This window comes from Staurois parvus, unplaced genomic scaffold (genome assembly GCF_062004578.1).
Source record: "Staurois parvus isolate SC_StPar_1 unplaced genomic scaffold, SC_StPar_1.0 ptg000332l, whole genome shotgun sequence".
Taxonomy (NCBI): Eukaryota; Metazoa; Chordata; class Amphibia; order Anura; family Ranidae; genus Staurois; species Staurois parvus.
This window is the reverse complement of record NW_028318128.1, coordinates 937501-964139: the sequence shown is the minus strand read 5'-3', so window position 1 is coordinate 964139 and position 26639 is coordinate 937501. Positions and strand designations below refer to the sequence as shown.

Here is a 26639-nt window from a genome sequence, read left to right as displayed (position 1 = left end):
GACGGAGGTGTGACGGAAGAGTAGGCAGGACCGAACACACAGAGAAGATGGAGAACACACAAAGCTTTATTGAGACAACAAAATGAGTCACTCAATGGGGAAATGGCAGGAAGGGTGATCTGTGCGCAAACTAGGGGCGATTCCTGGCACGGGGGTCTTGCCAATAGGGGGGTGACAGCGAGGAGGGGCTAAGATACCTGTAGTCCAGCACCAAGGGTAAAGGAAGAGTCTCTGTGGCGGATTGTAATCTCACAGGGGGCAAGGGTCATCACAGGAACAGTTCAGGTAGAACAGGGTATCGTCCCAGCAGCAGTTCAGGTAAAATGGGAAAGCATGTGCCCACGGATCCGACAGGGTGTCTGGTCCCCCAAGGATAAGAAAGTAAGACACAGATACCTGGTGGAGGTCCGGGACAAACACGGGGTCTCCAGCAGGGTGGCTTGTGCGGTCTTCCCCTCCCCCCCCCCCCCCCCTTTGGACTGGGGTCTTCGGCAGCAGGCGAACAATCTTCCCCCCGGGCTGGGGTCTCTGGCGACAGGCAGGCAACCCATCCCTGGACTGGGGTCTCGGGCAGTAGGCAGGCGATCTCTTCCCTAGGCTTGGGGGGTCCCAGGCAGAGTCCGGTCACGAGGGCCCCGCCGCAGCTGGGCTCCCTTCGTGACTGCAGTGGACTTGGAGCCCAGCTGAGGCAGGACCCTCATGACCAGGCTCTGCCTGGGACCCCTCAAGCCTAGGGGGGAGATTGCCTGCCTGTTGCCCGAGACCCCTGCCCAGGGGTAGGTTGCCCGACTGTTGCCCGAGACCCCTGCCCAGGGGTAGGTTGCCCGACTGTTGCCCGAGACCCCTGCCCAGGGGTAAGTTGCCTGCCTGTTGCCCGAGAACCCTGTTGCCCCAGGTAACTTAGCCCCTCCTCGCTGTCACCCCCCTATTGGCAAGACCCCCCGTGCCAGGAATCGTCCCTAGTTTGCACACAGATCACCCTTCCTGCCATTTCCTCATTGAGTGACTGTCATTTTGTTGTCTCAATAAACCTTTGTGTGTTCTCCATCTTCTCTGTGTGTTCTGTCTTGCCTACTCTTCCATCACAGGAGGAATCTCCCATACTTTGCTGTTGTAAACAAATAGTAACTACATCGGATGTAACTGCATCCATGTTTATTCAGCCAGGTGGTGTCAACAGGGCCACCTATAGCAGGGTTGTTGGCCAATTTAACAGGAGCTGGCTGAAATTCTAGTTGGTTATGGCTACTATAAGAATACTAGGTGCCTGGTTGTCAGAAAGTCAGAGTGAATTTTGAACTCCTGATCTACAGATTTTTTCCAGGATAACGACCCCAGAAATACTGAAATAATTGGTACAAGACCAGTTTTATTTAATATTCTGCTGTCGTTCATTTGTCTTTCATTATTCTTTGAGCAAGAACTTATTCCAAATTGCTTGGTTAAAGAACTTTAAGAAATGCATATTGTTTACTTCATTCCAAATGGGGTCGTTTCCAGGCCTTTATCCTGATCCCTGTCTTCAACTGCTGAGTGTAATTATTAAAGCAAGAGGACTAGCATAATCTGAATGCAATTGGTATTTTCAGAAGGTGGATAACAATGGAAGCCTCCATATTTTTCAGATTCCCTGTAAGATAAGTTAGAGGAAAGAATAGTCGCATATTCAATAACATGCACTTTAATTGACACTGTCTGTATCATGAAGCCTGACTTGATATCCTGATACCCTGGTAGATGTCATGGTTTGTAAGTGTTCATTTACTAGTAAAATTAAAGGAATGGAAAACTACAGCATACATCAGTGTATTCTAGGTGACCATGTTGTTTCTTCAAGTACCACAATTTTTAGAGTTAAAACTGAGTTCCAGGCTCCCCAAAAAAATTAATTTTTATATAAGGACACTCTAGCTGTCCAGGGATCCAGAAATGTCCTCACCCGAGCCGATTCTTCAGTAATGGAAACCAGCTCCACAGCCGATTCTTAATGCACATGAACGAAGCGCACTGCTCTTAGCAAATGGTCTCGCAGTGTCCCAGAAGGCTGCAGATGGAGGGGGGGGTTTGTTGAACTTCTGGCTCAGATCGGCGCAGCGCATCTGACTGGAAATGGAAGCAGGTACCTGTCAAAACCAGGTATCCACTCCCTGACCCTAAACCCACCCCCCCCCCCAAGTGCCCTCTTTAAATAGCAGGTTGAATGACAGGAAAATTATGTGTATGGGCAACATTACAGTTTACTTATTGTTCTGGAAAGTGCTGCTATAATTTTAGTATTACAAATGTCTAAGATGGCAGTTTCCATAGAAAGTAGTCTGTTTCACTGCAGTTGATTTCAGATAAGGGTTCAGATTTACACAGACATCTGCTCTTTTGTGAAAGTTACAGCCTAATTCTACATTTACTGTTCCTTAAATAGTTCATTTGGGCCAAGCTGGCCGAAATTATTTTCTGCACTAACAGGCACACTTGCAGGACACGCTGTATTAACACTATGTAACCTCAACTTTGTACCGTATACAGTTCTGTGTTTTAGCAATGGGACAGAGACCTCTGTCTCAGTCTTGGAACAAAACAGAGTTGGGCTGAGAACTCCTCAGCCATTCACGAGAAGAATTGTATTCTGTGAATGAATACAAAGCTTCCTCTGATTAGCTGACGATGTATGACGTTACAATCTCCACCTCAGCCAATCGGAAGAAACTTGGAATTAATTCATATAGTACATAGTTTCTTGAATGGCAGCCCTTAGCACGACTCTATTTTATTCTGGGTGTAGAGTGGGAAGTCTTTGTCCCACGGCTTGAAACACAGCACTGTATACTCTATGTACTGGAGGCTCCATACAGCAAGTGCACCTGTTAGTGAAGTAAATAGTTTGTTGTGGCCAGCTTGGCTATTTACTATTTAAATTGGCATTAAACGTGGAGTTAGGCATTAAGGAAATGTGTATTGTAAGTCATTGAAAAAGCCCTCTTATTGTTAGTGCAAGAGATTAGTTTTATTAATGAAACTCTAATGATCTGATGTGTACTTTTCAGGTTACATGAGGCTACAGATTATCCATGGAGGCCATCTGTATCACCATTTGAGTTCCAGAAAATGCTGCAAAATCTGACTGCCATCAAAATCCGAGGAACATACAGTGAAAGAAGTAAGAAAAGGCTACCAACTGTGATCTCTAATGTAGTCTGTCGCCTATTGTTGAACCAGCTATTTCTTGTTAAATATTCTGTATAATTCTAGAAGAGAGGGTACATGGAAATGCTTTTCTGCTTTTTGCTGCAACAACTGCCAGGAACTAGCTGGGAATCCTCATCCATTAGCCTACTTTATTGACTTTGATGGGAGCTTGTTGCGTGATGCTGCCCACCTAAATACCATGTCTTTATTTGCTAGTGAAATGTGAATTATTCATAGCTACATGTCTAGCTCAATTTTTCACATCATTGGAATGAACACAATTGCTGTGCGTTTTTTGATAAGTGAAATCCTTGTGGAAAAAAGCTTCTGGCATTAAAGACCCGGCATTAGTCGTCCTTCATGTAGTTATCATGTATTGTTGTTCTGCGGGAGAACGGACAGCCGTGTAAAGTGGATTTTAAATGCACTACTTAAGAATCAGGCAACCTGCAGCTTTTGGCTATTGTGAAGCTTATATTACTTGCCAAGCGTGCTGCAAGTTATTCAATGACAGCAGCTGCACAGAGCCTGGTTGCTAAGCCTGCACAAATAACTCCATGACTTCATTTGAAACTTTCCTCTGCTTCATCTTCAGATCATTTTTTGGGGTTTGATTCTCAGCTACGAGGTTATTGACCTTCTTTTTGTTTCTTCTTCTGTGCAGGTGCTGGTTTTCTGGAGGAGGTTTCCTTAGTAACTGCACAGCGTGGTTCTGGCGATCCGGCACCTTGGGTGGAGGTTTGCAGCTGTCCTGTTGGATATATCGGACAGTTCTGTGAAAGCTGTGCTCCTGGCTACCGGCGAGAGAACCCCAACCTGGGTCCTTACAGTCCCTGTGTGCTTTGTACATGTAATAGCCACAGCGACACTTGTGACCCTGAGACAGGTGAGACTGAAAACAGCAACTCATTTAAAAGATGCTAAAATTCTGGATTGTATCCTGTATGTGAGCAACTGCAATGCATAACAGTATGGGACTTGCATGTACAAAAGTTTTTTGCAGCAGCTTGGACAATCTTTTTATTCACTATAACAACTTTTCTCTGTGTCATTAAGTGCTTGTTGTTGCCCTATAGGGGAATCTTGCAGGTAATGTAACTTTACAAATATTTGAAACACTCTGTGGCATTTATAGATTGAGTTCAGCAAAGGCATTTCGAATGCACCATCACATTCAGCCACCTTCTGGTATCCTTGTGTTGCCTTGTTCATTTTCCTACATTCTACCACAATGTAAACTTGGCAAGGTCCATTTGATTAAACTTCTGTGCTAATTGGACTGCCAAGGGCAGTGGATAGTGAGATCCAACAAAATTGCATGTTGCTTATACAGTGTTGTGTCTATTCCATCTCCTTATTCTGTGTCACCTTAAAACAGGGCTTGAAAAAGCCGCTCGCCAAATGCGGGGAGAAATTCCTCTGTGGCGAGCACAGATGAAGCATGGAGCGACTGCACCTGCGCTCCAAGCCTCATTGTGAAGCCATGTTCCAGTTTACAACTTCCGGTTTCCGGCTTCTTTGGCTCCGCTGAGAGGAGGCACCCTCCTACTGTATATAACATGTCACATCACTATAATGGAGTACAGGGGAGCTGGGATATACATTACTCAGTAATGTATATCCCAGCTCCCCTGTACTCCATTTTAGTGATGTGACATGTATACAGTAATGTATTTCCCACCTCCCCTGTACTCCATTATAGTGATGTGACATGTATACAGTAATGTATTTCCCACCTCCCCTGTACTCCATTATAGTGATATGACATGTATACAGTAATGTATTTCCCACCTCCCCTGTACTCCATTATAGTGATATGACATGTATACAGTAATGATTACTGTATACATCTCATATCACTATAATGGAGTACAGGGGAGGTGGGAAATACATTACTGTGTACAGTTTTATGTTTTGGACTCTTTATTCTAAAGAAAAATGTAATTTCATAAGCTTTAAGGGGTTGGGTTTGGGGCGGGCCGGGGGTTGGGTTTGGGGCGGGCCGGGGGTGGGTTTGGGGCGGGCCGGGGGTGGGGTTGGGGGCAGACCTGGGCAAGGTTGGGTGGGGCAACTGGTGGAGAGTAAGTTTTGCGACCGGCTAGTAGGTCTGGACTCGAAATTTTAACCACTGCCTTAAAACACAGCCTGAATGATTTCTGACAGAGTGCACCAAAAGGATGAATCAATGAGTCAGAGTGCAAAGACAATCAATTTTGTCGTAAAGAAAGGTCCCAACAGATTTTAGGGGTTTAAAGCATCTCTTTCTTCAGGGCTTAAGAATAGACAATGCAGCCTAGAACTGCTGCAAAGAGATGTTAACTGCCTTCATAAATTGCCACATTGTGTGACCAGCAAAGAGTTGGCCTTTTCCGGTAAAAGGACATTTGATGTCTGATAACATTTAACTTCCCAGTTAGACTGATTTTCTTTACACTTATTCATCATTTTGGTGCTCTAAATTCTCTTTAATCCCAGATTGTACCCAGGGTCTCTACATTGTTATGGGCAGCTGTAGCTCAATAGCAGGCTTTCTGATTATTAATTTACTCCTGAATATTTTAATTTCATTCTATTTCAAGATCCAGTGCCACCCCCTATGGGAACAGAATGATTTTTAAGACCGTTTGGTAACTTATTATCAAGTGCAAACTAGTATGAGGCTAATGTCATCATCGCTTTTGTATCCCACAATAGGTGTGTGTAACTGCCAACATAATACAGCAGGTACACACTGTGAGAAGTGCATTGAAGGTTTCTATGGTGACAGTACTGTCGGATCCAGCTCTGACTGCCAACCATGTCCCTGTCCTGGAGGATCCAGCTGTGCGGTTGTACCCCGCACCAAGGAGGTAGTTTGTACCAACTGTCCTTTAGGAACAACCGGTGAGCAGGATATTATTTATTCATTCATTATAGGTTTACATTTTATTGCATTTCCCAGTGTATTTGTGCACCACCTACAGTAGTGTTCCCCACTATCATACCAGAAAAAGTAAAACCTGTTAAAATAAATTAGTAGTTAACTTGCTCAAATTCAGCCAGATATGATTCTTTGGTGAAATGCAAGGTCCCACTTATTATGCCAGGGCCCCCTCCCACTGTAATAATTATCTGGCGATAGTATGTACAAATTGTACCTGTAAAATGTACAGGGGTAAAGGGACGTTGCATTGTACTGCAAGGTCTGCCTTAAAGAATACCGGTGCTATGGTTGCCAAACGCTGTTTTGTTGGTCAGATGGTGTAAGTACTTTCCCTGAAAGTATTTTACAGTAGAAACCAATATCTTAACAACTACAAAGACGTAACTGCAAAGACAGTCAGTTTTGTCGTAAAGAAAGGTCCCACAGATTTCAGGGGTTTAAAGCATCTCTTTCTTCAGGGCTTAAGAATAGACAATGCAGCCTAGAACTGCTGCAAAGAGATGGCAACTGCCTTCATAAATTGCCACATTGTGTGACCAGCAAAGAGTTGGCCTTTTCTGGTAAAAGGACATTTGATGTCTGATAATGTTTAACTGTCCACATGTAACTGTTTTGATGCTGTCCACCAATAGCTGCCTCTAGATTTTTATTAGTACAGGTTTCTCTTAAAGTATAACTAAAGGCAACACTTTTTTTTTTTTTTGCAGGGTTGCACCAATACCGATATCAGTGCCGATACTAAGCATTTGCACATGTACTTGTGCAGCTGCTTCGATACCTGAAACCAATACCTTTGCGGTGCGATGTGAGCCCATACAAAGTGAATCAGCTTAAACCGCACTGCAAAGAATGCAATGCGATTCCTGTCTGAATCACATGTGGTTTCCCTTTTGGGTGCAGTGCAGTTTGAGCCAATCATTTTGTATGGCTCAAGTCACATTCCTGTTCAAATCACATGCGATTCTTTGCAGTGCGAAAGGTATAGGTATCGGAAAGTACTTGAGCAGAAGTATTGGTACTCGTACTCGCTGATAAAAAAAAAAAAAGTATCCGTGCAACCCTGGCCTTTTAATTTTTTTATTTTGGACGGAATGGTGATGGGTTTGAACACCAATTTGTCTTTATTGCTGTCTGTGTTATGTGTTATTGAATGTGAAAATAAAAAAATGTTCTCAGAGAAGTAATAAAAGGGCAGATCTTCCAGTGGGGCAGTTTTGGTGACCTGGGGGGTTTGGCCAAGGTATTCCCTTAATTTGCAGAAATTTCCTCTCACTTCGTTTTGGCTATGGAACAGGACGTGAAGGAAAATCTCCCCAATATTGTCATTTACACTGCCAAGGTTGTGCCATCCTTCCTCCTATCCGCAGTTCTTTCGTAGCCAGAACTGCTGTAAATTGAACTTCTGTTTCTCGTCTCTTGAATTCCTCCTTCTTGTATTTCCAAAGAATATCCACTGGAATATATGAAGAATGCAATTAAGATGGTGCGGAATATCTGACAAGGGTTATAACTCTCCCTTACTTTTATCCACAATGAAAAAAAAAGTTTTGCTTGTAGTTCTGCTTGAAGCACTTGTAAACCTCATGCTTGCAGAATGTTCAATATTAATGATTGTTTATGGATATGCAGCTGTGACCTATAGCCAGTGGAATGGGAACCATATGTTGCTTTGTTACCTGTGATTATATTTGTGGTGGCTTCTTGTATAAGATTTACAGTTCTGATATCCTGTCTTGTGTAAACATATGCTGCATTATATGTACTGTATATATGAACACAATCATCATCCATCAACAGTAGTGTGGCCCTCCACTACTCTTAATATGAGCTCCGGGCATCTGTAAACTATGAAATACAGGGAATCAATTTCTCTGGAAATTCTTTGATGCGTTAATGATACACACACTCAGGGTTGCAGAATAATTTACTACACTTGCACAATACATGTATTTCATTAGTAGTGTAAATTATAAGACGAGTTCATAATTTATATTTGACTTCATTTTAATGTCACCGTTGCGACTCCCAACAGGTAAAAGGTGTGAGCTTTGTGACGATGGGTATTTTGGGGACCCGCAGGGCGAGAATGGAGCACCCCGGCCTTGCCGTGCCTGTGAATGTAACAGTAATATCGATCCAAATGCTGTGGGAAACTGCGATCGATTGACTGGAGAATGTCTGAAATGTATATACAACACAGCTGGATTCTACTGTGATCGCTGCAGAGATGGGTTTTATGGCAACCCATTAGGACCAACCCCAGACCAGAAATGCAAAGGTGAAACTCCTCCCTAACTTTTTTTTTTTTTACTTTTCAGTAGACTGAGGCAGACGTTGTTCCTCTTTGTCGTCATTTACACTGCCAAGGTTGTGCCATCTTTCCTCCTATCCGCAGTCCTTTCATAGCCAGAACTGCTGTAAATTGAACTTCTGTTTCTCGTCTCTTGAATTCCTCCTCGTATTTCCAAGGAATATCCACTGGAATATATGAAGAATGCAATTAAGAAGGACCAAACATTTATTGTACAGCAGAGCCTTAATTTTCACAGTAGGACCATCTCCTTTGGGTCATAGGCAGCCTCAGAGCAGGTACAGCAGCTCTAAAGCAAGCCAGAAAAAAAGTTTGTGAACAGTGAAATGGGCACGCTGTTGGTAAATTGCATTTCAATTGCAATTGTAGTGTATCTGTTCCTAAAGGTAAAGTCCACTTTAGGGGGATGTTTCATGTTAAACACATATATAGGGCTTAAAATAAAACACGGTTACATTTCCCAACCCACTATCCTTCAACACCTCCGACCCTCCCCCATCCCCCCACCTGAATCATAGGATTCTTCTCCCTGCACCATTCTGTTCTATTTTGAATTCAGCATGGCCGCATCATTCACAGATCCATTCACAGGGACACTATATGTACCATCTGCCTGTGCAGCAGAGTGACTGGTAGATCCCTATGGAGCACAAGTGCAGTGATGTCACCATAATTGTAGATCATTGATGACTTCCTTCAGCTCCATAACAGACTTGGGATTGGAGGAAGAGTCTGCAGCAAGCCTGTGCATTGCACCATGATTGACAAAATGACCATCATGGTTGGTAATGGGATGTTGTAGATGTGAGTTATGGGTACTGCAATATAACTGTATTAGTAATAAAAGTATCCGCACTATCTGTGATACTGGCACCCAGTAAATTGAAAAGGAAGCACATCAGTTGATGCATTGTGAAAATGACAGAGCAGATTGTTGGAAATGAAAACTGAGCATTTAAAATGTTTTATTTATAGATTTTATTTTTATGGGTTTTTTTAAGTATTTATTTTGAAAAGTGCAATAGAATCTTATTTTTGTACTCATGGAACCATAATTCTTTCCTTGCAGCCTGCAGCTGTAATTCCTTTGGCACAGTAAAGAGCCAGAATACATGTAACCAGGTGACTGGCCAGTGTGAATGCCTCCCATATGTAATGGAAAGAGACTGTTCAGCCTGTGAGCCCGGATACTACAACCTCCAAAGCGGTCGTGGCTGTGAGAAGTAAGAGCTCTGCTATGTATTTTCATGTTTGTATTATTCAGTGTCCTCTCTTGTGAAGTATATATTTTTTTGTATACACTTGAGGTCAGACCACCCAACCCAGCTGGAGTTAATCTCATGCGATTGATCTTGCCATACAATCAGAATATTAATAATATGCTCTATATCAAAGTATCTAAAATAATGTCTGAATGTCCAAAATAGTTAGTGAAGAGGATAATCAGGGATAGCCAATAAACACGCTTATTAGTATAACCCACACATGTGTCTTTTCTTTGTCAATAATTGGCGTGTAAGTGGGTCCTTTTTTTTCTTTTTCTTTTTTTCTTTTTCTTTTTTTTAAATGCAAACATTCACACTGACTACTTAAGATCATGCAAAAAATTTTGTGTTCAACTTACAGTATATGTTTGTTCATTCTAAAGATTCTCTTAGCTGTAGTAAAGGAGAAACCATTACAATTGTAACACAGATGTATTTAATATGTTTTAGGCTCCATTCACACTTGTGCGACCTGTCATGCGACTTTGGACACACAAAGTCGCATGGCAGGTCACTGCCCATTGTTTTCAGTGGCACGCATTCAGATCTACACGACTTTCAAAAGGTTCCTGCACTACTTTGATGTGACTTTGATGTAACTTAGTGCCAGAGAGTGTAAAGCTGGACCCAAAAGGCACTCAGTCATATCAAAGTTGCACTGAAAAAGTGTGAATGGAGCCTAAAGGTTTTATTTGTATCACATGTAAAAAATAGCGCCACTTAAATGCCTCTTATTCATTCTTCAGTTGGTTCTCCTCCCACAGTAAGTGCCATTTCCCCTCTAGGAGTACATCTCACTCCATTGTTGCAATCTCAATAGCAAAATTGGGGGGTGCACACCACGTCGTTCAATCACATCTGCTGGTAAGCTAACAGAGGTTTCAGCTACAATCCCCAAATCTTGCCCCTCCTGAGATGTTTCACCCTGATTGGACTTAGTCATAGAGGTCACCTCTACAACCTCTGAATAAGCTGAGCTAGGGTGACACATTGGCAATGTTAAGATGTGGGGACTATAGCTGAAGCCTCTGTTATCTTACCAGTCAATATTGTTGATCTATGTGGTGTAGGCCCCTAATTTTTCTATTGATCTTTATTTTTATACTGCTCAGTATATTGCTGGACTCTCAAACTACTCGTATTGCCATTAGGAATTTTATTAGCAATGTTTTATTGAAACGAAGAGCAACTACAAAATGGGTTTAGGCAGATTAATGTTTGTATTCATCTTTTAAAATATAGCAATGTAAATCATGAGCCACTCAGTCAATTTAGGAAACTAGCAGTCACTTAAATATGGACCTATTGTTTTTATGTAAATCAGCAAGGTACATTTAGGCATTACCATATCACTTTACTATCAGGAATAAAAAAGTAATACTCATGATTAAGTTTAATAAAAATACTGCTGTTGCTCAGCCCAGATCACATGGTCATTTACTGCCAGTCGTTATTGCACAGAGTCTTTTGTCTTCAGTTAGTCAGTAATGTTTTTCTTGTTAGATGTGAGTGCCATCCCCTGGGATCTACAAATGGCCAATGTGACATTCATACTGGGCAGTGTGAGTGCCAGCCTGGCATCAGTGGAAAACGCTGTCAGCAATGCGAACCCAACCATTTTGGCTTTGGACCAGAAGGGTGTAAACGTGAGTGTGTTGTAACCCAATCAAAATACTTGTGATACTTGTCTCCGTAGCATGCATCTTTTTACATTGGAGGGCTATTAGTTTTAATGTAATAAAGGGTCACTTGTTTACTTGTGTTGCACAGCATGTGACTGTGACCCAGAGGGCTCCTTCTCGCTGCAGTGCAAAGAGGATGGGCGATGCGAGTGCAAGGATGGCTTTGTAGGACTCCGCTGTGATCAATGCGAGGAGAATTACTTCTACAATCGCTCAGGCCCTGGCTGTCAAGAGTGTCCTGCCTGCTATCGCTTGGTTAAAGACAAGGTGATTTATCTGTACCACATAGACTTGGCATATTCCACAGCAGCCTGTATTGTTTATTCCTAGCCATTTACTCAGTACCCATTTCAGCATGATGTTTAGTATTCAGTAGGTTTTTTGACTTGCCTGATATGTGTATTTGTTCCACATAGCATTGTCACCAATGGTTCAGCACAATAGCTAGGTCCTTGGCATTTTAAGAAGCAAGTTAGCAATGATAGCCCCCCCTGTATTTTTTTTTTTTTTTGTTTAAATGTCCTTATTACATGTCGGTAAGTGAAACCATCTGGTGACTGCTGGCTAACATGATTTGGATATTTAACTATAATAATCCCTGAAATTTGCATCATACCCCGAGTGCATGAAATTCCTCTGCTAAATGAAGCAGTAGCTGAAGTCTAAAAGGCTGCCGAGCCATAGGGATGATCTCATCATTCTGCTGCTGCCCCTTCTCAGTCTGGGGGGGCAGGGAGGTTACAGATCTGTACTGCTTATTTGCAGCAGAGAAAAGTTATGTCACCAACTTAACTCTGCTGCTTAGGAGGGCTGGGTAAATTTAGAAATGAAAGAACAGGAATACTACTATTCTTATTATTCAGGATTTATATAGCACCAACAGTTTGCTCAGCACTTTACAATATAACGGGAGACAATACAGTAACAATACAGTTCAATACAAGAGGGTTAGGAGGGCCCTGATCCTGGGAGCTTACAATCTAAGAGGGAGGGGCTAGTGGTATAAAAGGTAATAACTGTGGGGGATGGACTGGTAGGAGGAAGAGAAGATTCCATTATTAGCTGAAGGCAGGATAGGCTTCCCTGAAGAGAGAGGTTTTCAGAGATCGCCTAAAAGTGAGAATAGTAGGCGATAGTCTGATTGGGGTAGAGGGTTCCAGAGGATGGGGGAAGCTCTGGAGAAGTCCTGGAGACGAGCATGGGAGGAGGAGACAAGCAAGAGAGTAGGAGGTCGTGCGGAGAGTACGGTTTGGGTGATATTTGGAGACAAGATCGGTGATGTAATTTGGGGCAGAGTTATAAATGGCTTTATATGTTATTGTTAATGTTTTGAATTTTATTCATTGGGCAATGGGAAGCCAGTGGAGGGATTGGCGGAGAGGGATGGCTGATACAGAACGGTTAGTAAGGTGGATGAGTCTGGAAGCAGCTTTCATGATAGACTGAAGAGGGGATAGTCTGCTATGAGGTAGGCCAATGAGAAGGGAATTACAATAGTGAAGGCAAGAGATGACAAGGGAGTGAATAAGTTGCTAAGTAGTTTCCGAGGTTTATAACGGGCGTATCTTGGAGATGTTGCGGAGGTGAAGTCTACAAGATTTGGACAGTGATTGGATTTGGGGCTGAAAGGACAGATGGGAGTCTAGGATTACACCTAGTACCCTGGCATGAAATACAAATAATTTGACAGACAGAACAGCTCCTACATATACAGTATATATTTGAACAGTGTATTTAGTGGCTTTCCTGGAGTTTAGTGTAAAATCAAGGTTAGATGCCTGGGATCCTAACTTAGTTATGTTGGTAAGTGTGATCAGATGTTGATCTTCCTTTTTCTCATTCATTAGGTGATAGATCAAAGAGAGAAACTGCAAGAACTGGAGGAGCTTCTGAAGAACTTGGGAACTGGAGATGAAACCGTCACTGATCAGGGCTTTGAGGAGCGACTTAGAGAGGCTGAAAAGGCAGTCAGTGACCTCCTTATTGATGCCCAAGGCAGCAAAAGTACAGTCACATCACTTTTGTCATGTCATTTCTGTAGTTAACCACTTCTGCTTTCTAGAATTCTCATTAACACGAGGATGTTTCTTCTTAGATGTGGATCAGGGAATGCTGGACCGCCTGGGAGAGATAAATGCCACACTAAGTTCTCAGCTGGGACGTCTGCAAAACATCAGAGATATGATCCGCGACACTGACAAACAGGCGCAGGAAGCCCGAGATCGTGTGGAGAGCACTGAGCTCATCATTGACTCTGCAAGACTTCAGCTGGAGAAAGCCAAGTTGGCCATTGCTAATGTGGTAAGAACCAGAAGGGATCTGTGTGAAGCTGAAACCACAGCCTGGCTGCATCTTCTAGCAGAATCTAGAGTAGTAGTCGTCTTCAGAGTATTTTCTTATAATGCAGAGTGTAATACACAGTAGAATAAAAGCTGTATGGAGAAATGTATCTGTCCCATCTTACTTTTTCCTATAGTTACATTGTTCTTAATTATGAGAGGTAGCACACATAAACTAATAGTATGAAAAATTGGTAATCGTCACCATTTCAAGCCTAACAGCCAATTTAAAAACATTTTTGTATTTGATATAGACGTTTTGTTTTCTTTTGTAACCCCGAAAGTGATGGGAATCTCCATGATAGAAATGCACACAGAAGTGAGAATCTGACCCTTCCCCAAACTTTCCAAAGTGAAATAAAGTGTTTTTGGCTTTTGTTATGCCTTAATTAGTGTTTTCCTGTTAATTACTCTTCTTTATTATTTAATTTTTTTGCCTAACTTCGTAAAGTACACAGGCAAATAGTATTTTTTCTTTCCCTAATCTTGTTCATGGTCTAATTTGATTTTTTTTTCTGATCTTTCTTACAAATGTTACATACATTTGCTTATATAAACAACAGGATTTTTGCAAATGTGAACAGCTTGGAATGTAAGTTTATGACTTTCATAAAACATTACTTGTTTGGTTTTAGTCTATCACTCCACCAGAGACAACGGGTGATCCTAATAATATGACATTGCTGGCAGAGGAAGCAAGGAAACTGGCTGAAAGGTAAGAGACCTCTGAAGTGTAATACTAAAGCAGGAAAACGTGGCAAAAAATGATTCCATTATTTTGTTTAGTGATGAACGTCCTAATCCTTAAGCTCCCGTACCTTTGCTAAGGCTTGTATGCCTTGCCTAGACGGGCCTGACTTTTTATGTACAGGCCAGTCAGAAGTAGGTTAAAGACAAGCTAGAGGCAACTTGGCTTAGCATTTTTCTCATGCACATTCTTCAGAAGGTTTTTCTCCTGTTAACTCTTTGGTTTGGTCTTCCCAGGCACACACAGGAAGCACGGGAGATTGAAAAGGCTGCTAAGGAAGCCAATGACACAGCAAATGAAGCTTACCGTCTGTTACTGAAGACACTGGCTGCAGAGAATCAGACTGCAGCTGATATTGAAGACCTGAATAAGAAGTACGTTCTACCATCTATAACCCGTTACATAAAACTATAGTACTTTACTACCTCTGCTGCGTTTTTAAGACTACACCACTTTAATAGGGAAAAACCTCTCTACATATGTAAACCTTTCTTTCCTGTACTCATCAGGTACAATCAGGCTAAGGATCTGGCCAGGGAATTGGAGAAACAGGCCACAAAAGTACATGCAGAGGCTGAAGAAGCAGGGAATCGGGCACTGCAGATCTATGCTAACCTCACTAGTATTCCTCCAATCGATACCACGGGATTGCAGGTAGATGCCACCCTGGTGTATTGACCTTACATGACCCTCATTTCTGAATAATCCATAAACCAGCTTGTATAGCATATAATGCCAGCACCATATAGTTTATGGGCCACAATTTCTGCTTAGGCCTAATTCACAATAAAAACAGAGAATGGGTAGTTAGGTTTCCAGCAAAGCTTTGGTATTATAACAGAATCTGGTAAAACTGATCTAGCACAGATAGTGCTGCTGAAGAAGACTGAAATACCCAACTTTCGAATGTGCTGACAGACTTCTGTGAGCAAGGGTTGCCAGTTTTCAGCATTATTTTTATGTATTTGTTAATTCACAATCCGTCATGAAGACTTGTCTTGAGACATATACAGTACATCGGGTTTTGAGAAATTTGCTTTGAACCTAGGAGCCAACTAAAAAAGTTAAGGGAAAGGACTTTGTGGGACTGTCCTGGACTCTAGGGTTCCAGAACACTGGGCTGTGCTCCACTCTGGGGTGTGTTAGAGGAGCCTGCTGAGAATAAAGGTTGGGGGAGCACAGGGCGGTATGGGTTGGCGGGGGCCCAAGCACCAGGACATGGTTTCTGCTTGCCGTGGTGACCAGGTGTCTGGGAATTGTCAATCCCTGCAGTACATATATACCATTTACCACCACCTCTTGAGTTGCTGACCCAGTAAAACTCAAGTACTAAAAAAAAAAAAAAATCCTGATCTACAGCTTTATTCTTGGAAAGTGGTTCAAAACCAGTAAGTTATATTGTATAGGGTTATTGTAAGCTCTTTGAATTCTTGAGTCTGTGTGTGAGAGTGAGATAATTATTGGCCAACATATTGCAGTCTTTTACATCAGTTGCACTATATGCTTATTACATTATTGCAGTTTTTCGTACTGAATATCTACCTCTGCGTTTGCTCACCTTTTGATGATAAATAGAGGTTAAGAGTGGAAGATTTATAGTAATGGTTAATGATTACTAAGTCTTGGGTAGGTGCTGTGGGAATGCACACAAGTAGGTTTTTTAAAGTTGCCTTTCCAAAGATGAATGAATGCTGATTACATAGAGGGAAGTTAATGAATTAATGATTACCTTTTGAATTGTAGTTTGGATAATTGCTGTCATTGAGTCTTCTACAGGTCATGTAATACTCTGCCTGATGGGCAGATGTGGTCTAGTTCCAGCAAAGGTTTAATTCATAATCCATCCTACTGTCCTTTGATCTGTGCAGAAGAATATATAGAAGAAAGTTCATGCAGTGATTATGTCTACTTTCTTAGGAATTTGCACTGGAAAAGTAAGATCAGATGTACAGGTTTCACATCCCACGTACTTAGCAGTGGAAAATCTTCAAATGAACCTGTAAGCTCTTCATGAAGAAATGAAGCAATAGGCTCATGGAAACACCATACATACTGCAGTCTGCAGGCTTGTGTGCAGTGTTCACATTATGTATGTAATAAGTGTATAGTTTCCAAGCAGTAATGGGTACACAGTATGAAGAGACTACTGCACATTTTTGCCTTGCTCACATGGGGGTACTTAAACATATGCCTATGTGAGGACTGTGTTTTCCCACATGGGATGCACAGGTATTCTGTGCATCCCCATGCAAGCAGTCACATTCATGTCATTTTGGAGGCAGTGGCGGTGCAGACACCGATCCTCCAAATTTCACAGGTGTGCGGGGTGCGCCTGTGAACGAGACCTTGGAGGGATCAAAATCAATAATAAGCACTGGTTAACACATTTGATTACTCCCATTAATCTGACTTTATACAAATATTATTTCCTCAAAGGTCAGAAAATGTGCCAGTTGAAAGGAAATGTTCTTCTGACAGCAGTTGTTCAACTCAGATCTACAATAATTGGTTGTCTATTGGTCACAATAACTGGCACTGGAGCAGTATCATGTGAAAAAAGGGGCGCATAACCCTCATGGAGAACAAGCAATTGACAATAAAATGAACAGTATGACCCCCACCATTCTTAAAGCGGAGTTCCACTCACTCTGTAAAAATAATAAGTCAGCAGCTACAAAATTGTAGCTGCTGACTTTTAAAAAACAGCCACTCACATGTCCCACGATCCCGCGTTGCCCCCCACAGCCCGTTTTACCAGCCGTTCTGTATTTCAAGAGGCCAGCATCTTCAGTGTGGGCACCTTGTAGTGACGACAGCTTGCGGCTTCACAGCCGGGTGCCCTCTGCGCATGCGCAAGTAGCGCTGCTCTTCCTGAATGGCCCCTTCATCTTCGGGGACCTGTCACGTGTCCCACAAGACTTCGGGGAGGGAATGTAGGAGGACAACTTCCGTTTCCGATCGCTTAGGCGATCGCAGCGGAAGTGGGAGCGCGTACCTGTGAAATTTGGGTACCCGTTCCCCCCCCTTCCCCCTGCTCCCCAAATGTGCCAATCCTTAATGGGGAGCGGGGGACCAATCTTTAAAGCGGAACTTCCCCTTTTGGGTGGAACTCCGCTTTAATCAACCTACAAGTTGAGGTGGTCTATCACATGACAGCTGAAGATGAGAAATCTGTTTTAGACATTCTACTCCCAAATTCCAGTTTCATTCTTACTGGATATTGAAAAACTACATATATTTTATTCAATAATTGCTTTCTTTGCTTTTCAGAATGAGGCTGGAAAAATTCAGAAGGAGGCTGAAGAACTGGATATGCTTATTGATAGGAAATTGAAAGATTATGAAGATCTGCGTGATGACATGAGAGGTCGGGAGGCAGAAGTCAAACGTTTGCTTGACAAAGGCAGAAGTGAACAGCAGGTGGGTCCATAGCCTGTTTCTTTCCTGGGTTCCTTGTCATGTGGCATACACTCTTAAAGTGGTTGTAAAGGCTCGGGTTTTTTTTTTTTTTACCTTCATGCTTTCTAAAAAAAACCATTATGTTGTCACCAACTCCCTGGACAGTTGTGCTTTTTTGTTGTCATTCTGTTACATAAGCTGTAATGTGGACTTACAAGTAGTTGTTCTGACACACTTTGCTCAAGCATTGTCCACTATTGCCATTATCCAGAAGCCGATCTTGAGCTATGATGTTGTAGCCACCGCTAGGATGAGAACATGTAGAAAGGGAATGACTGGAACAGATCTGCTGCACTTGAGATACTAAAAAAAATGCACATTTTAGGGGAAAAAGTTGTCAGTTTGATACACAATGCTTTAGTAGTCTCTGTATCACTTGGTTAGAGTTGAGATCTTTAAAACAAAGTAGTTCAGAAAATAATTTTTGCTATGTGAGGCCACCTAGACATATTCAACCTGTTGTACTAAGCCTGTTACCTAGAAAATAGAGCGAAAATCCCCTCTGTAATATCTCCACCTGCTTTGAATCTTGATACGATTTGTCCTGAGGCTTTTCCCATCTATACAGCATTGCATGTTATGGTATGTCAGCGTGTCAGCCTTGAATGTCCTTTCTATCCTTGTAAATATTAGTGTGAACACTTGATCTAATCTCATTTAGAGTGTTTGAAGGATTACTCCCAAACTGTATATGCAGTTCTATTTTAATAGACATGCGATAGTCACTCCGTTTGTAGCAGGAAATAACTTCTACTGATAAGAGTGTGGGTATGTGTGTATCAAGTATATTGCTTTCATAGTAATAATAATGAACAATCGTCATATCTTGTTAATTAGTAAGCACAGAATTTGTTGGTTTTACTGTGTGGGACATCTATACACATAGTAGGAAGTAACACTGAACGCTGTCTTGGGGCCATGGACCTCCTTTGCCCTGGAGCCTAGCAGTATTAAAGTGGACTTGTAAAAGATTTTCACTTAAATGTTGTTAATCTTAAAAATATTAATAAAAGGGCTTAGATACAGTCATGGCCGAAATTGTTGGCACCCTTGATATTTCTCCAGGAAATCATGTATTTCTCACGAAACGTATTGCATTAACACATGTTTTGCTATACACATGTTTATTCCCTTTGTGTGTATTGGGACAAAACAAAAAAAGGGAGGAAAGAAAGCAAATTCGACATAATGTCACACAAACCTCCAAAAATGGGCTGGACAAAAGTATTGGCACCCTTTCACAACTGCGGATAAATAAGAATGTTACAAGCATGTGATGCTCCTGTAAACTCACCTGGGGCAAGTAACAGGTGTGGGCAATATAGAAATCACACCTGAAAGCAGATAAAAAGGAGAGACGTTCACTTAACCTTTGCATTGTGTGTCTGTCTGTGCCACACTAAGCATGGACAACAGAAAGAGGAGACGAGAACTGTCTGAGGACCTGAGAACCAAAATTGTGGCAAAATATCAACAATCTCAAGGTTACAAGTCCATCTCCAGAGAACTAGATTTGCCTTTGTCCACAGTGCGCAACATTATCAAGAAGTTTGCAACCCATGGCACTGTAGCTAATCTCCCTGGTCGTGGACGGATGAGGAAAATTGATGAAAGATTGCAACGCAGAATAGTCCGGATGGTGGATAAGCAGCCCCAAACATGTTCCAAAGACATTCAAGCTGTCCTGCAGGCTCAGGGAGCATCAGTGTCAGCGCGAACTATCCGTCGACATTTAAATGAAATGAAACGCTATGGCAGGAGACCCAGGAGGACCCCACTGCTGACACAGAGACATAAAAAAGCAAGACTACAGTTTGCCAAAATGTACTTGAGTAAGCCAAAAGCCTTCTGGGAAAACGTCTTGTGGACAGATGAGACCAAGATAGAGCTTTTCGGTAAAGCACATCATTCTACTGTTTACCGAAAACGGAATGAGGCCTACAAAGAACAAAACACAGTACCTACGGTAAAATATGGTGGAGGTTCAATGATGTTTTGGGGTTGTTTTGCTGCCTCTGGCACTGGGTGCCTTGACTGTGTGCAAGGCATCATGAAATCTGAGGATTACCAAAGGATTTTGGGTCGCACTGTAGGGCCCAGTGTCAGAAAGCTGGGTTTGCGTCCAAGATCCTGGGTCTTCCAGCAGGACAATGACCCCAAACATACGTCAAAAAGCACTCAGAAATGGATGGCAAAGAAGCGCTGGAGAGTTCTGAAGTGGCCAGCAATGAGCCCAGATCTAAATCCCATTGAACACCTGTGGAGAGATCTTAAAATTGCTGTTGGGAAAAGGTGTCCTTCCAATAAGAGAGACCTGGAGCTGTTTGCAAAGGAAGAGTGGTCCAAAATTCCGGGTGAGAGGTGTCAGAAGCTTATTGATGGTTATAGGAAGCGACTGATTTCAGTTATGTTTTCCAAAGGGTGTGCAACCAAATATTAAGTTAAGGGTGCCAATACTTTTGTCCAGCCCATTTTTGGGGTTTTGTGTGACATTATGTCATATTTGCTTTTCTGCCTCTGTTTTATATTTGTTCCAATACATACAAAGGGAATAAACATGTGTATAGCAAAACATGTGTTAATGCAATACCTTTTTTGTGTGAAATACTTGATTTTCAGGAAAAATATCAAGGGTGCCAACAATTTCGGCCATGACTGTATATACAGAAAAATGCTAATACAAACCCTTTCCAATGCTTGTCTAAAGGGAAGGACCAGCTAGTCTAATCCATTGAAGCCTCCGTTTAGTAGAGAATACATGTCCAATGCCTAGACTTTTATTTGAGCAGCATAAGAGAGAGCTGAGAGCAGCAGCATTTTCTCCAGGAAAGGTTTAGAAGAAGAGGAGCTTCATTGCAGATAAGACATACAGTGACAGAATTGATAAAAGACTGAATATGTTAGAGTCTGCAGCAGCTGTGCATGGCAACCTGTCAACTACTAGCTTTTCCTTTTCATAAGATTTATAAGTCTACCTGTTAGCAATTTTTCACATTAGAATGATTGACTACTTCCATTTTAGGATTTTTAAGTTTTGCTTGTTTGAAATCTTTTATTTTCCTTGATTTTTCATAAAAAGGACTGTTTTCTCTCATGTTAAACAGATGTTTTATTCTGCACTGCACTGTCCATTTGTTTTGACCTGTTGTGCCCAGACTGGTCTGTAACACATCTGTCGCTTGTCTCTTTAGACTGCTGATCAGTTACTTGCTCGAGCAGATGCTGCAAAAGCCCAAGCTGAGGAGGCAGCAAAGAAGGGTCGCACCACACTGCAAGAGGCCAACGACATACTGAACAACTTGAGAGGTTAGGAAGTTTTTTGATATATAGCTTATTCTGTTTAGATTCCCTTTGAAAACAGTCGGGTAATGCTGTTTCTGTTCCTTATTCTGTGTCATTTCTTATGTGATGTAACTTCTCTTTCTCTCCAACTCAGACTTTGACAAGCGAGTGAATGACAATAAAACAGCAGCCGAAGCAGCTCTGCGGAGGATCCCTGCCATCAACCAGATCATCGCTGAAGCCAACAATAAGACACGCCAAGCTGAAAGCGCACTAGGCAATGCCAATGCTGATGCCAGAGGAGCAAAGAGCAAAGCAGAGGAGGCTGAGAAGATAGCAAATGCTGTCCAAAAGGTAAGAAACTTGTTGCTAGCACTTCACGACAATCAAGAGATCCTCCCAAAGGAAAATAAAGAGCACAATTGCTTTTCCTGTCCATATCAATAGATGCTGACGAAGCAAAATCGCCAGAGGTATTACAAACACAAAAATACACAGTGCATGCAGTGATCTGCAGTACAATTTATATCTGTAGGCCTTGGCTCTGTCAAACTGCATCACATACAGTCTGTAAAAAGAGCATATTGCAATACACTGCACTTGGGTCTTTGCTACAAGTGTCCTGCACTTAATCTTCAGTGCAATCTTGTGGCAAACCAAAGGAAAACCATACGTGTGAACAAACTCAGAGAATGCTTGACTAAAAAGACCTTCCAGTGCGGACAGACATCTTGGAATGACGGTCATGTGATGTTGGCAGTCTCTCCTGACCTGTTGCAAACCTATATGTGTCAGAAATGTCACAAGGCCTCCTAATCGGAGGGTCTAAAATCAGGATGTAGCTTGTCCTATGCTGTCTGAGGATTATCAGAGGTGATGGCTCCAGACTACAATTTACACAGGAGATGCTGACTTGACTACTGTGCAATACTTGATTGAAATATTAGACTATTTAATGATAGGTTGTCCTCTAATCTGGTCAAGGTTCTTGCCATACACATTAAAAAGTGGTCAGAATGTCCAGTCACCGAATGATTGCTAAGGTAATATGCACTCTTTTTGCCTAAATGTGCAGAATTAATGACTATAGAGAACAGAATTTAATTGACTAATCATTTTCGTCTTTTTTAGTTAACATATTTTCAGTGACTAAAACTAAATAAAAACTAAGTTATGGTGACTAAAACTTCAACAAAAATCTCATGACATATTCGTCAACTGACTAAAACTAGACTAAAATGTTAGGGAGGAAAGTATTACAAAGAGATGAAATCAGAAATAATTTTTTTGGACTTAAGTCTGTGTTTTTATTGCTTGCTCTGTTTTTTGGTGGCTTAACCCCGTCCTTCCTTAGTGATAACAGGGTTAATAGATATTTACTCCAGGAATATTTAATAATGAAATTGTAGGGAAATGCTTAAATAATGCATCACACTTTAACTTATAACCCATTCGATTGGACGTGACTAAATCTACCGTAGATCTAGTCGCTTAAAATCATATTCTATTTTGTCAACTAAAACTAAAACCTTTCAGACTAAAATGTGACTGAAACTAAATGGCATTTTAGTAGACTGGCTAAAACTAAATCAAAACTAGCTGTCAAATTAACACTGGTGGCCAGAAATTCCCAGTGACAACCTTCTTCAAGAAACAGGAACATCCAACCCAGCTGATCATAGGATTGCCCTCAGGAGTGTATGCTACTACCTAACAATATAGATCAATCGGCCATGACATTATCAACACCCGCTGAATATTGAGTTTGTCACCCTTTTGCTGCCAGAACAGCCTTGACCCATTGAGGCATGGACTGCACTAGGCCTCTCAAGGTATGCTGTGGTGTCAAAAAAGAAAATCTGCACTAGTTCATAATGTGCAAATCTGCAGCTGTCACAATACCTTAACACCAGGCATACAGAATCTTATATATCAAAGTGCAGAACATAAATAAATAATCAATTGTGAAACCAATATTCATTTATATATGTGCGATACCAGATACTATCTGGTAAAAGTACTTAAAGATAAAAGGCAATAATCAGTTGTGAATACTTTGATATACAAGATGCTGTGGTATTGGGCACCAAGCTGTCAGTAGCAGATCCTTTAATTCCTGTAAGTTCTGAGGTGGTGCCTCCATGGATCGGACATCCCATAGTGCATCCTTAAGATGGCACATGGCCAGCCACATGGCGTAAAAGAAATTGTGAATTATCAGACCAGGCCCCCATCTTCCATTGCTCCGTGGTCCAGTTCTGATGCTCACGTGCCCCTTGTAAGTGCTTTTGGCTGTGGAAACAAGTCAGGATGGGTGCCCTGACCACTCTGCGGCTATACAGCCCCATGCACAACAAACTGTGAAGCACTGTGTATAGCTCTGCTATTGGATTCTCTGCCCACGTGCATCAATAGGCATTGTCTGCCCATGACCCTGTCCCTGGTTTTCCTTTCTTAGACCATTTTTGGTAGGTCCTGACCACTGAAGACCGGGACCTCCCACAAGAGCTGAAGTTTTGGAGTTGCTTTGACCCAGTTGTCTAGCTATTACTATTTGGTCCTTGTCAAAGTCGCTCAAATCTTTACACTTGCCCATTTTTTCTAATTTCAACAATTCAACTTCAGGGACTACATGTTCACTTGCTGCCTATAACATATCCTGCCTACTTTCAGGTGTCATTGTAACAAGATAATCACTTTACCTGCCAGTGGTCATAAAGTTTTGGCTGATCGGTGTAATTGGCCTATCTAATGTCTCTTGCTACCTTTTGCACGTATATTGTGTCTGGTTGTATGTTCATCATTTGTATGTAAAGTTACATTTACAAGAATGTAAAGTAGTTTTCAGCAGGTGAAAAACCCCTTTATAGGCAGTTCTATATAATCACATAGTGAAGAAGCACTCGATAAATAGAGGGTAGATATACTAGAGTGTCTGGCCCATATTGCCTCCTCCTGTGTTTTCTGCTTGCCTGTTGTCTGAGATGAAAGTGCTTCGTTCTCCTGACACTGCACACATCTGGTCTGCTGAGTATTTCTCAGAAATGTCAAGCTTTCCCGTCTAGTCATTATCAGCTTAGGGTCTGTTTTCTGTTCTGTCCAGTCATAGTAGAAAAACAGCACATCTAATTGTAAGCTTGCAGGCTGAGCTTTCAGGAAAACAAGGCAGTTTTGCTATCTGTACCTTATTAAGAGAGTTAAAGATACTAAGTACTTAAAGATAAACTTAAGCTCTCTCAGGAATCGCAGTCTGCAAGCTGATTGGCTGAAAAATTTGTGTTTATTTGGCAGTAAATTATCTTATGAAACGTGTTCTATGTTCAGATCACTGCCCTATGTAGTTTACAGAGAGCTATAGGTTGCTAAGAACAGTGTCACTTGAAAAGAAATAGTGATCCCTCCTAAGGTACAGGCAGGGCTGTCTTTAATATTGACTGGGCCCTGGGCAAACATCTTCTTGACACCCCCTTCCCCCCTTACTCTGAGACATACAAAAAAATTGCAGATAGACTCAAAATACCTTTACTGCAAAAGATCACACAGTGATTACAGTTGGTTGCCAGATGTTACAGCTTGCTGATTGGTTGCTAGAGGTTACTGCACATTATTACTGCTGTCTGGTTGGTTGGTATAGATTACTGTTTATCTTTACCTCTCACTGCTGATTGAGTTCCAGAGGTTACAGCACATCATTACCGCTTACCAATTGCGTGCTAGAGGTTGCAGCACATCATTACCGCTTACAGATTGGTTGCTAGAAATTACAGCAGATCACTACTGTTCACTGACTGGTTGCTAGAGGTTACTACACTAACGCTCACTGAGCAGTGGAGCAATCCCCAATAATTGAGCTAGTAAACTGCCACATTTAAACACATACTACAGGAGAGGACCAGAGACTACAGACGTACTACAGGAAATGACCTTTCAGCAATACACAGCTTTACAGTTTTGAACAGCTCAGAGTTTGGTATAACAGTCCATAGGCAGTCTATGGGAGGTGGACATACCTGGCCAGCTGGGCTTAGCATCCGCTCTGAGTTCAGGGTGTGGGGCTTCCACTCAGGTTTCAGCTCCTACTACGGGCTGCATGAGGTGGGGTCAATGGAGCTCCCTGCTGGCTGGGGAATACAACGTTGTCTCCAGTGCCATGGCTGGGGTCCCATTTTGTGGGCAGCACAGGCTTTAAGGGGCAGCTGCTATGGGCCCAACAACAAAGACAGGACCCAGGGCAGCTGTTCCTTTTCCCTCTCGTTAAAGACTGCCCTGGGTACAGGGTGACAAGGCTTCCCCAGTTTGGTTGTATGGGCTAGGAGGTATCTCATATTAACTGCCTCCCGCCCGCCAAATAGTAATATGACGGACGCAAGGTGGTTCTCTCACGTCCTCCCATTCTCACCGCGCATGCGTGGCTCCCGGAGCACAGCGATCAGCGGTGCGCTGTGTCCCTCGGACACAGCGGATCACCGATCCACGGAAAGAGCCGAAGATGTCGGCTCGGTCATGTGATCAGCTGTGTCCAATCACAGCTGATCAAATGTAAACAGGGAAATGTCGGTTATCGGCATTTCTCTCCCCACGGCATTCCTCAAGGGGACATGTACACAGATCATCAGAGCACTGATGATCAGTGTGCCCTGATGATCTGTGTAGCCACAGCAGCGCCACCTTTCAGTGTCCATCAGTGCCCATCCATGCCACCTGCCAGTACCCATCAGTGCCACATCAATGCAACATATCAGTGCCCATCTGAGCTGCCTTTCAGTGTCACCCATCAGTGCCAGTCAGTGCCACCTATCAGTTATGCCAGTCAGTGCCGCCTAACAGTGCCAGTCTGTGTCGCCTATCATTGTCAGTTAGTGCCACCTATCAGTGCCATATATGAGTGCTGCCCTTCTGTGCCCGTCAGTGATGCCTGTCAGTGTCCATCAGTGCCACCTATCAGTGTCCATCAGTGCAGCCTATCAGTGCCCATCACTGCAGCCTCATTAGCGCACATCAGTGAAGGAGAAAAATCACTTATTTTCAAAATTTTTTTAACAAAAACTAAGAAAAAAGTGGGGTTTTTTTTCAAAATTTTCAGTGGTTTTTGGTTTGTTTAAGAAAAAATAAAAAACCCAGAGGTGATTAAATACCACCAAAATAAAGCTCTGTCTGTCACAAAAAAATGATAAAAATTTCATATGGGTACAGTGTTGCATGACCGCGCAATTGTCATTCAAAGTGCAACAGCGCTGAAAGCTGGAAATTGGCCTGGGCAGGAAGGGGGTATAAATGCCCTGTAGGCTTGTGGTTAAAGTAAATTCAGTAAACTCTTCCTAGATGCAGTGCTTACTGGATAGCAATAGTATACATTTCCCCTAAATGAGCCAAGCACAAGTTTGCTTTAGGATGTCATCTCCTAGTAATCTGATACGAATGTCACCAATTTACCTGCCCATATATTT

At 42.2% G+C, this 26639-nt stretch overlaps 1 protein-coding gene and 1 long non-coding RNA gene across 3 annotated transcripts in view; one reads left to right on the top strand and one right to left on the bottom strand.

Moving 5' to 3' along the window:
• The window catches only part of LAMC1 (laminin subunit gamma 1), a 185523-nt gene that overhangs the window by 149555 nt on the left and 9329 nt on the right, over nt 1-26639 (top strand). For both annotated transcript variants that reach the window (XM_089683983.1, XM_089683984.1), the window contains exons 11-25: nt 3042-3154; nt 3848-4069; nt 5878-6066; nt 8139-8384; nt 9487-9640; nt 11186-11328; nt 11453-11631; nt 13212-13368; nt 13460-13665; nt 14339-14418; nt 14688-14825; nt 14961-15105; nt 17722-17871; nt 21102-21216; nt 21347-21546. In XM_089683983.1, coding sequence (XP_089540109.1) covers nt 3042-3154; nt 3848-4069; nt 5878-6066; nt 8139-8384; nt 9487-9640; nt 11186-11328; nt 11453-11631; nt 13212-13368; nt 13460-13665; nt 14339-14418; nt 14688-14825; nt 14961-15105; nt 17722-17871; nt 21102-21216; nt 21347-21546 — 2437 coding nt within the window. The remainder of the gene's footprint in view (nt 1-3041; nt 3155-3847; nt 4070-5877; nt 6067-8138; nt 8385-9486; nt 9641-11185; nt 11329-11452; nt 11632-13211; nt 13369-13459; nt 13666-14338; nt 14419-14687; nt 14826-14960; nt 15106-17721; nt 17872-21101; nt 21217-21346; nt 21547-26639) is intronic.
• Nucleotides 8045-18252, bottom strand: LOC149457262 (uncharacterized). Its single transcript, XR_016313652.1, has 3 exons — nt 18066-18252; nt 16181-16311; nt 8045-8584 (listed from the first exon to the last, which is right to left on the bottom strand). It is a non-coding gene; the product is annotated as an uncharacterized LOC149457262 (long non-coding RNA).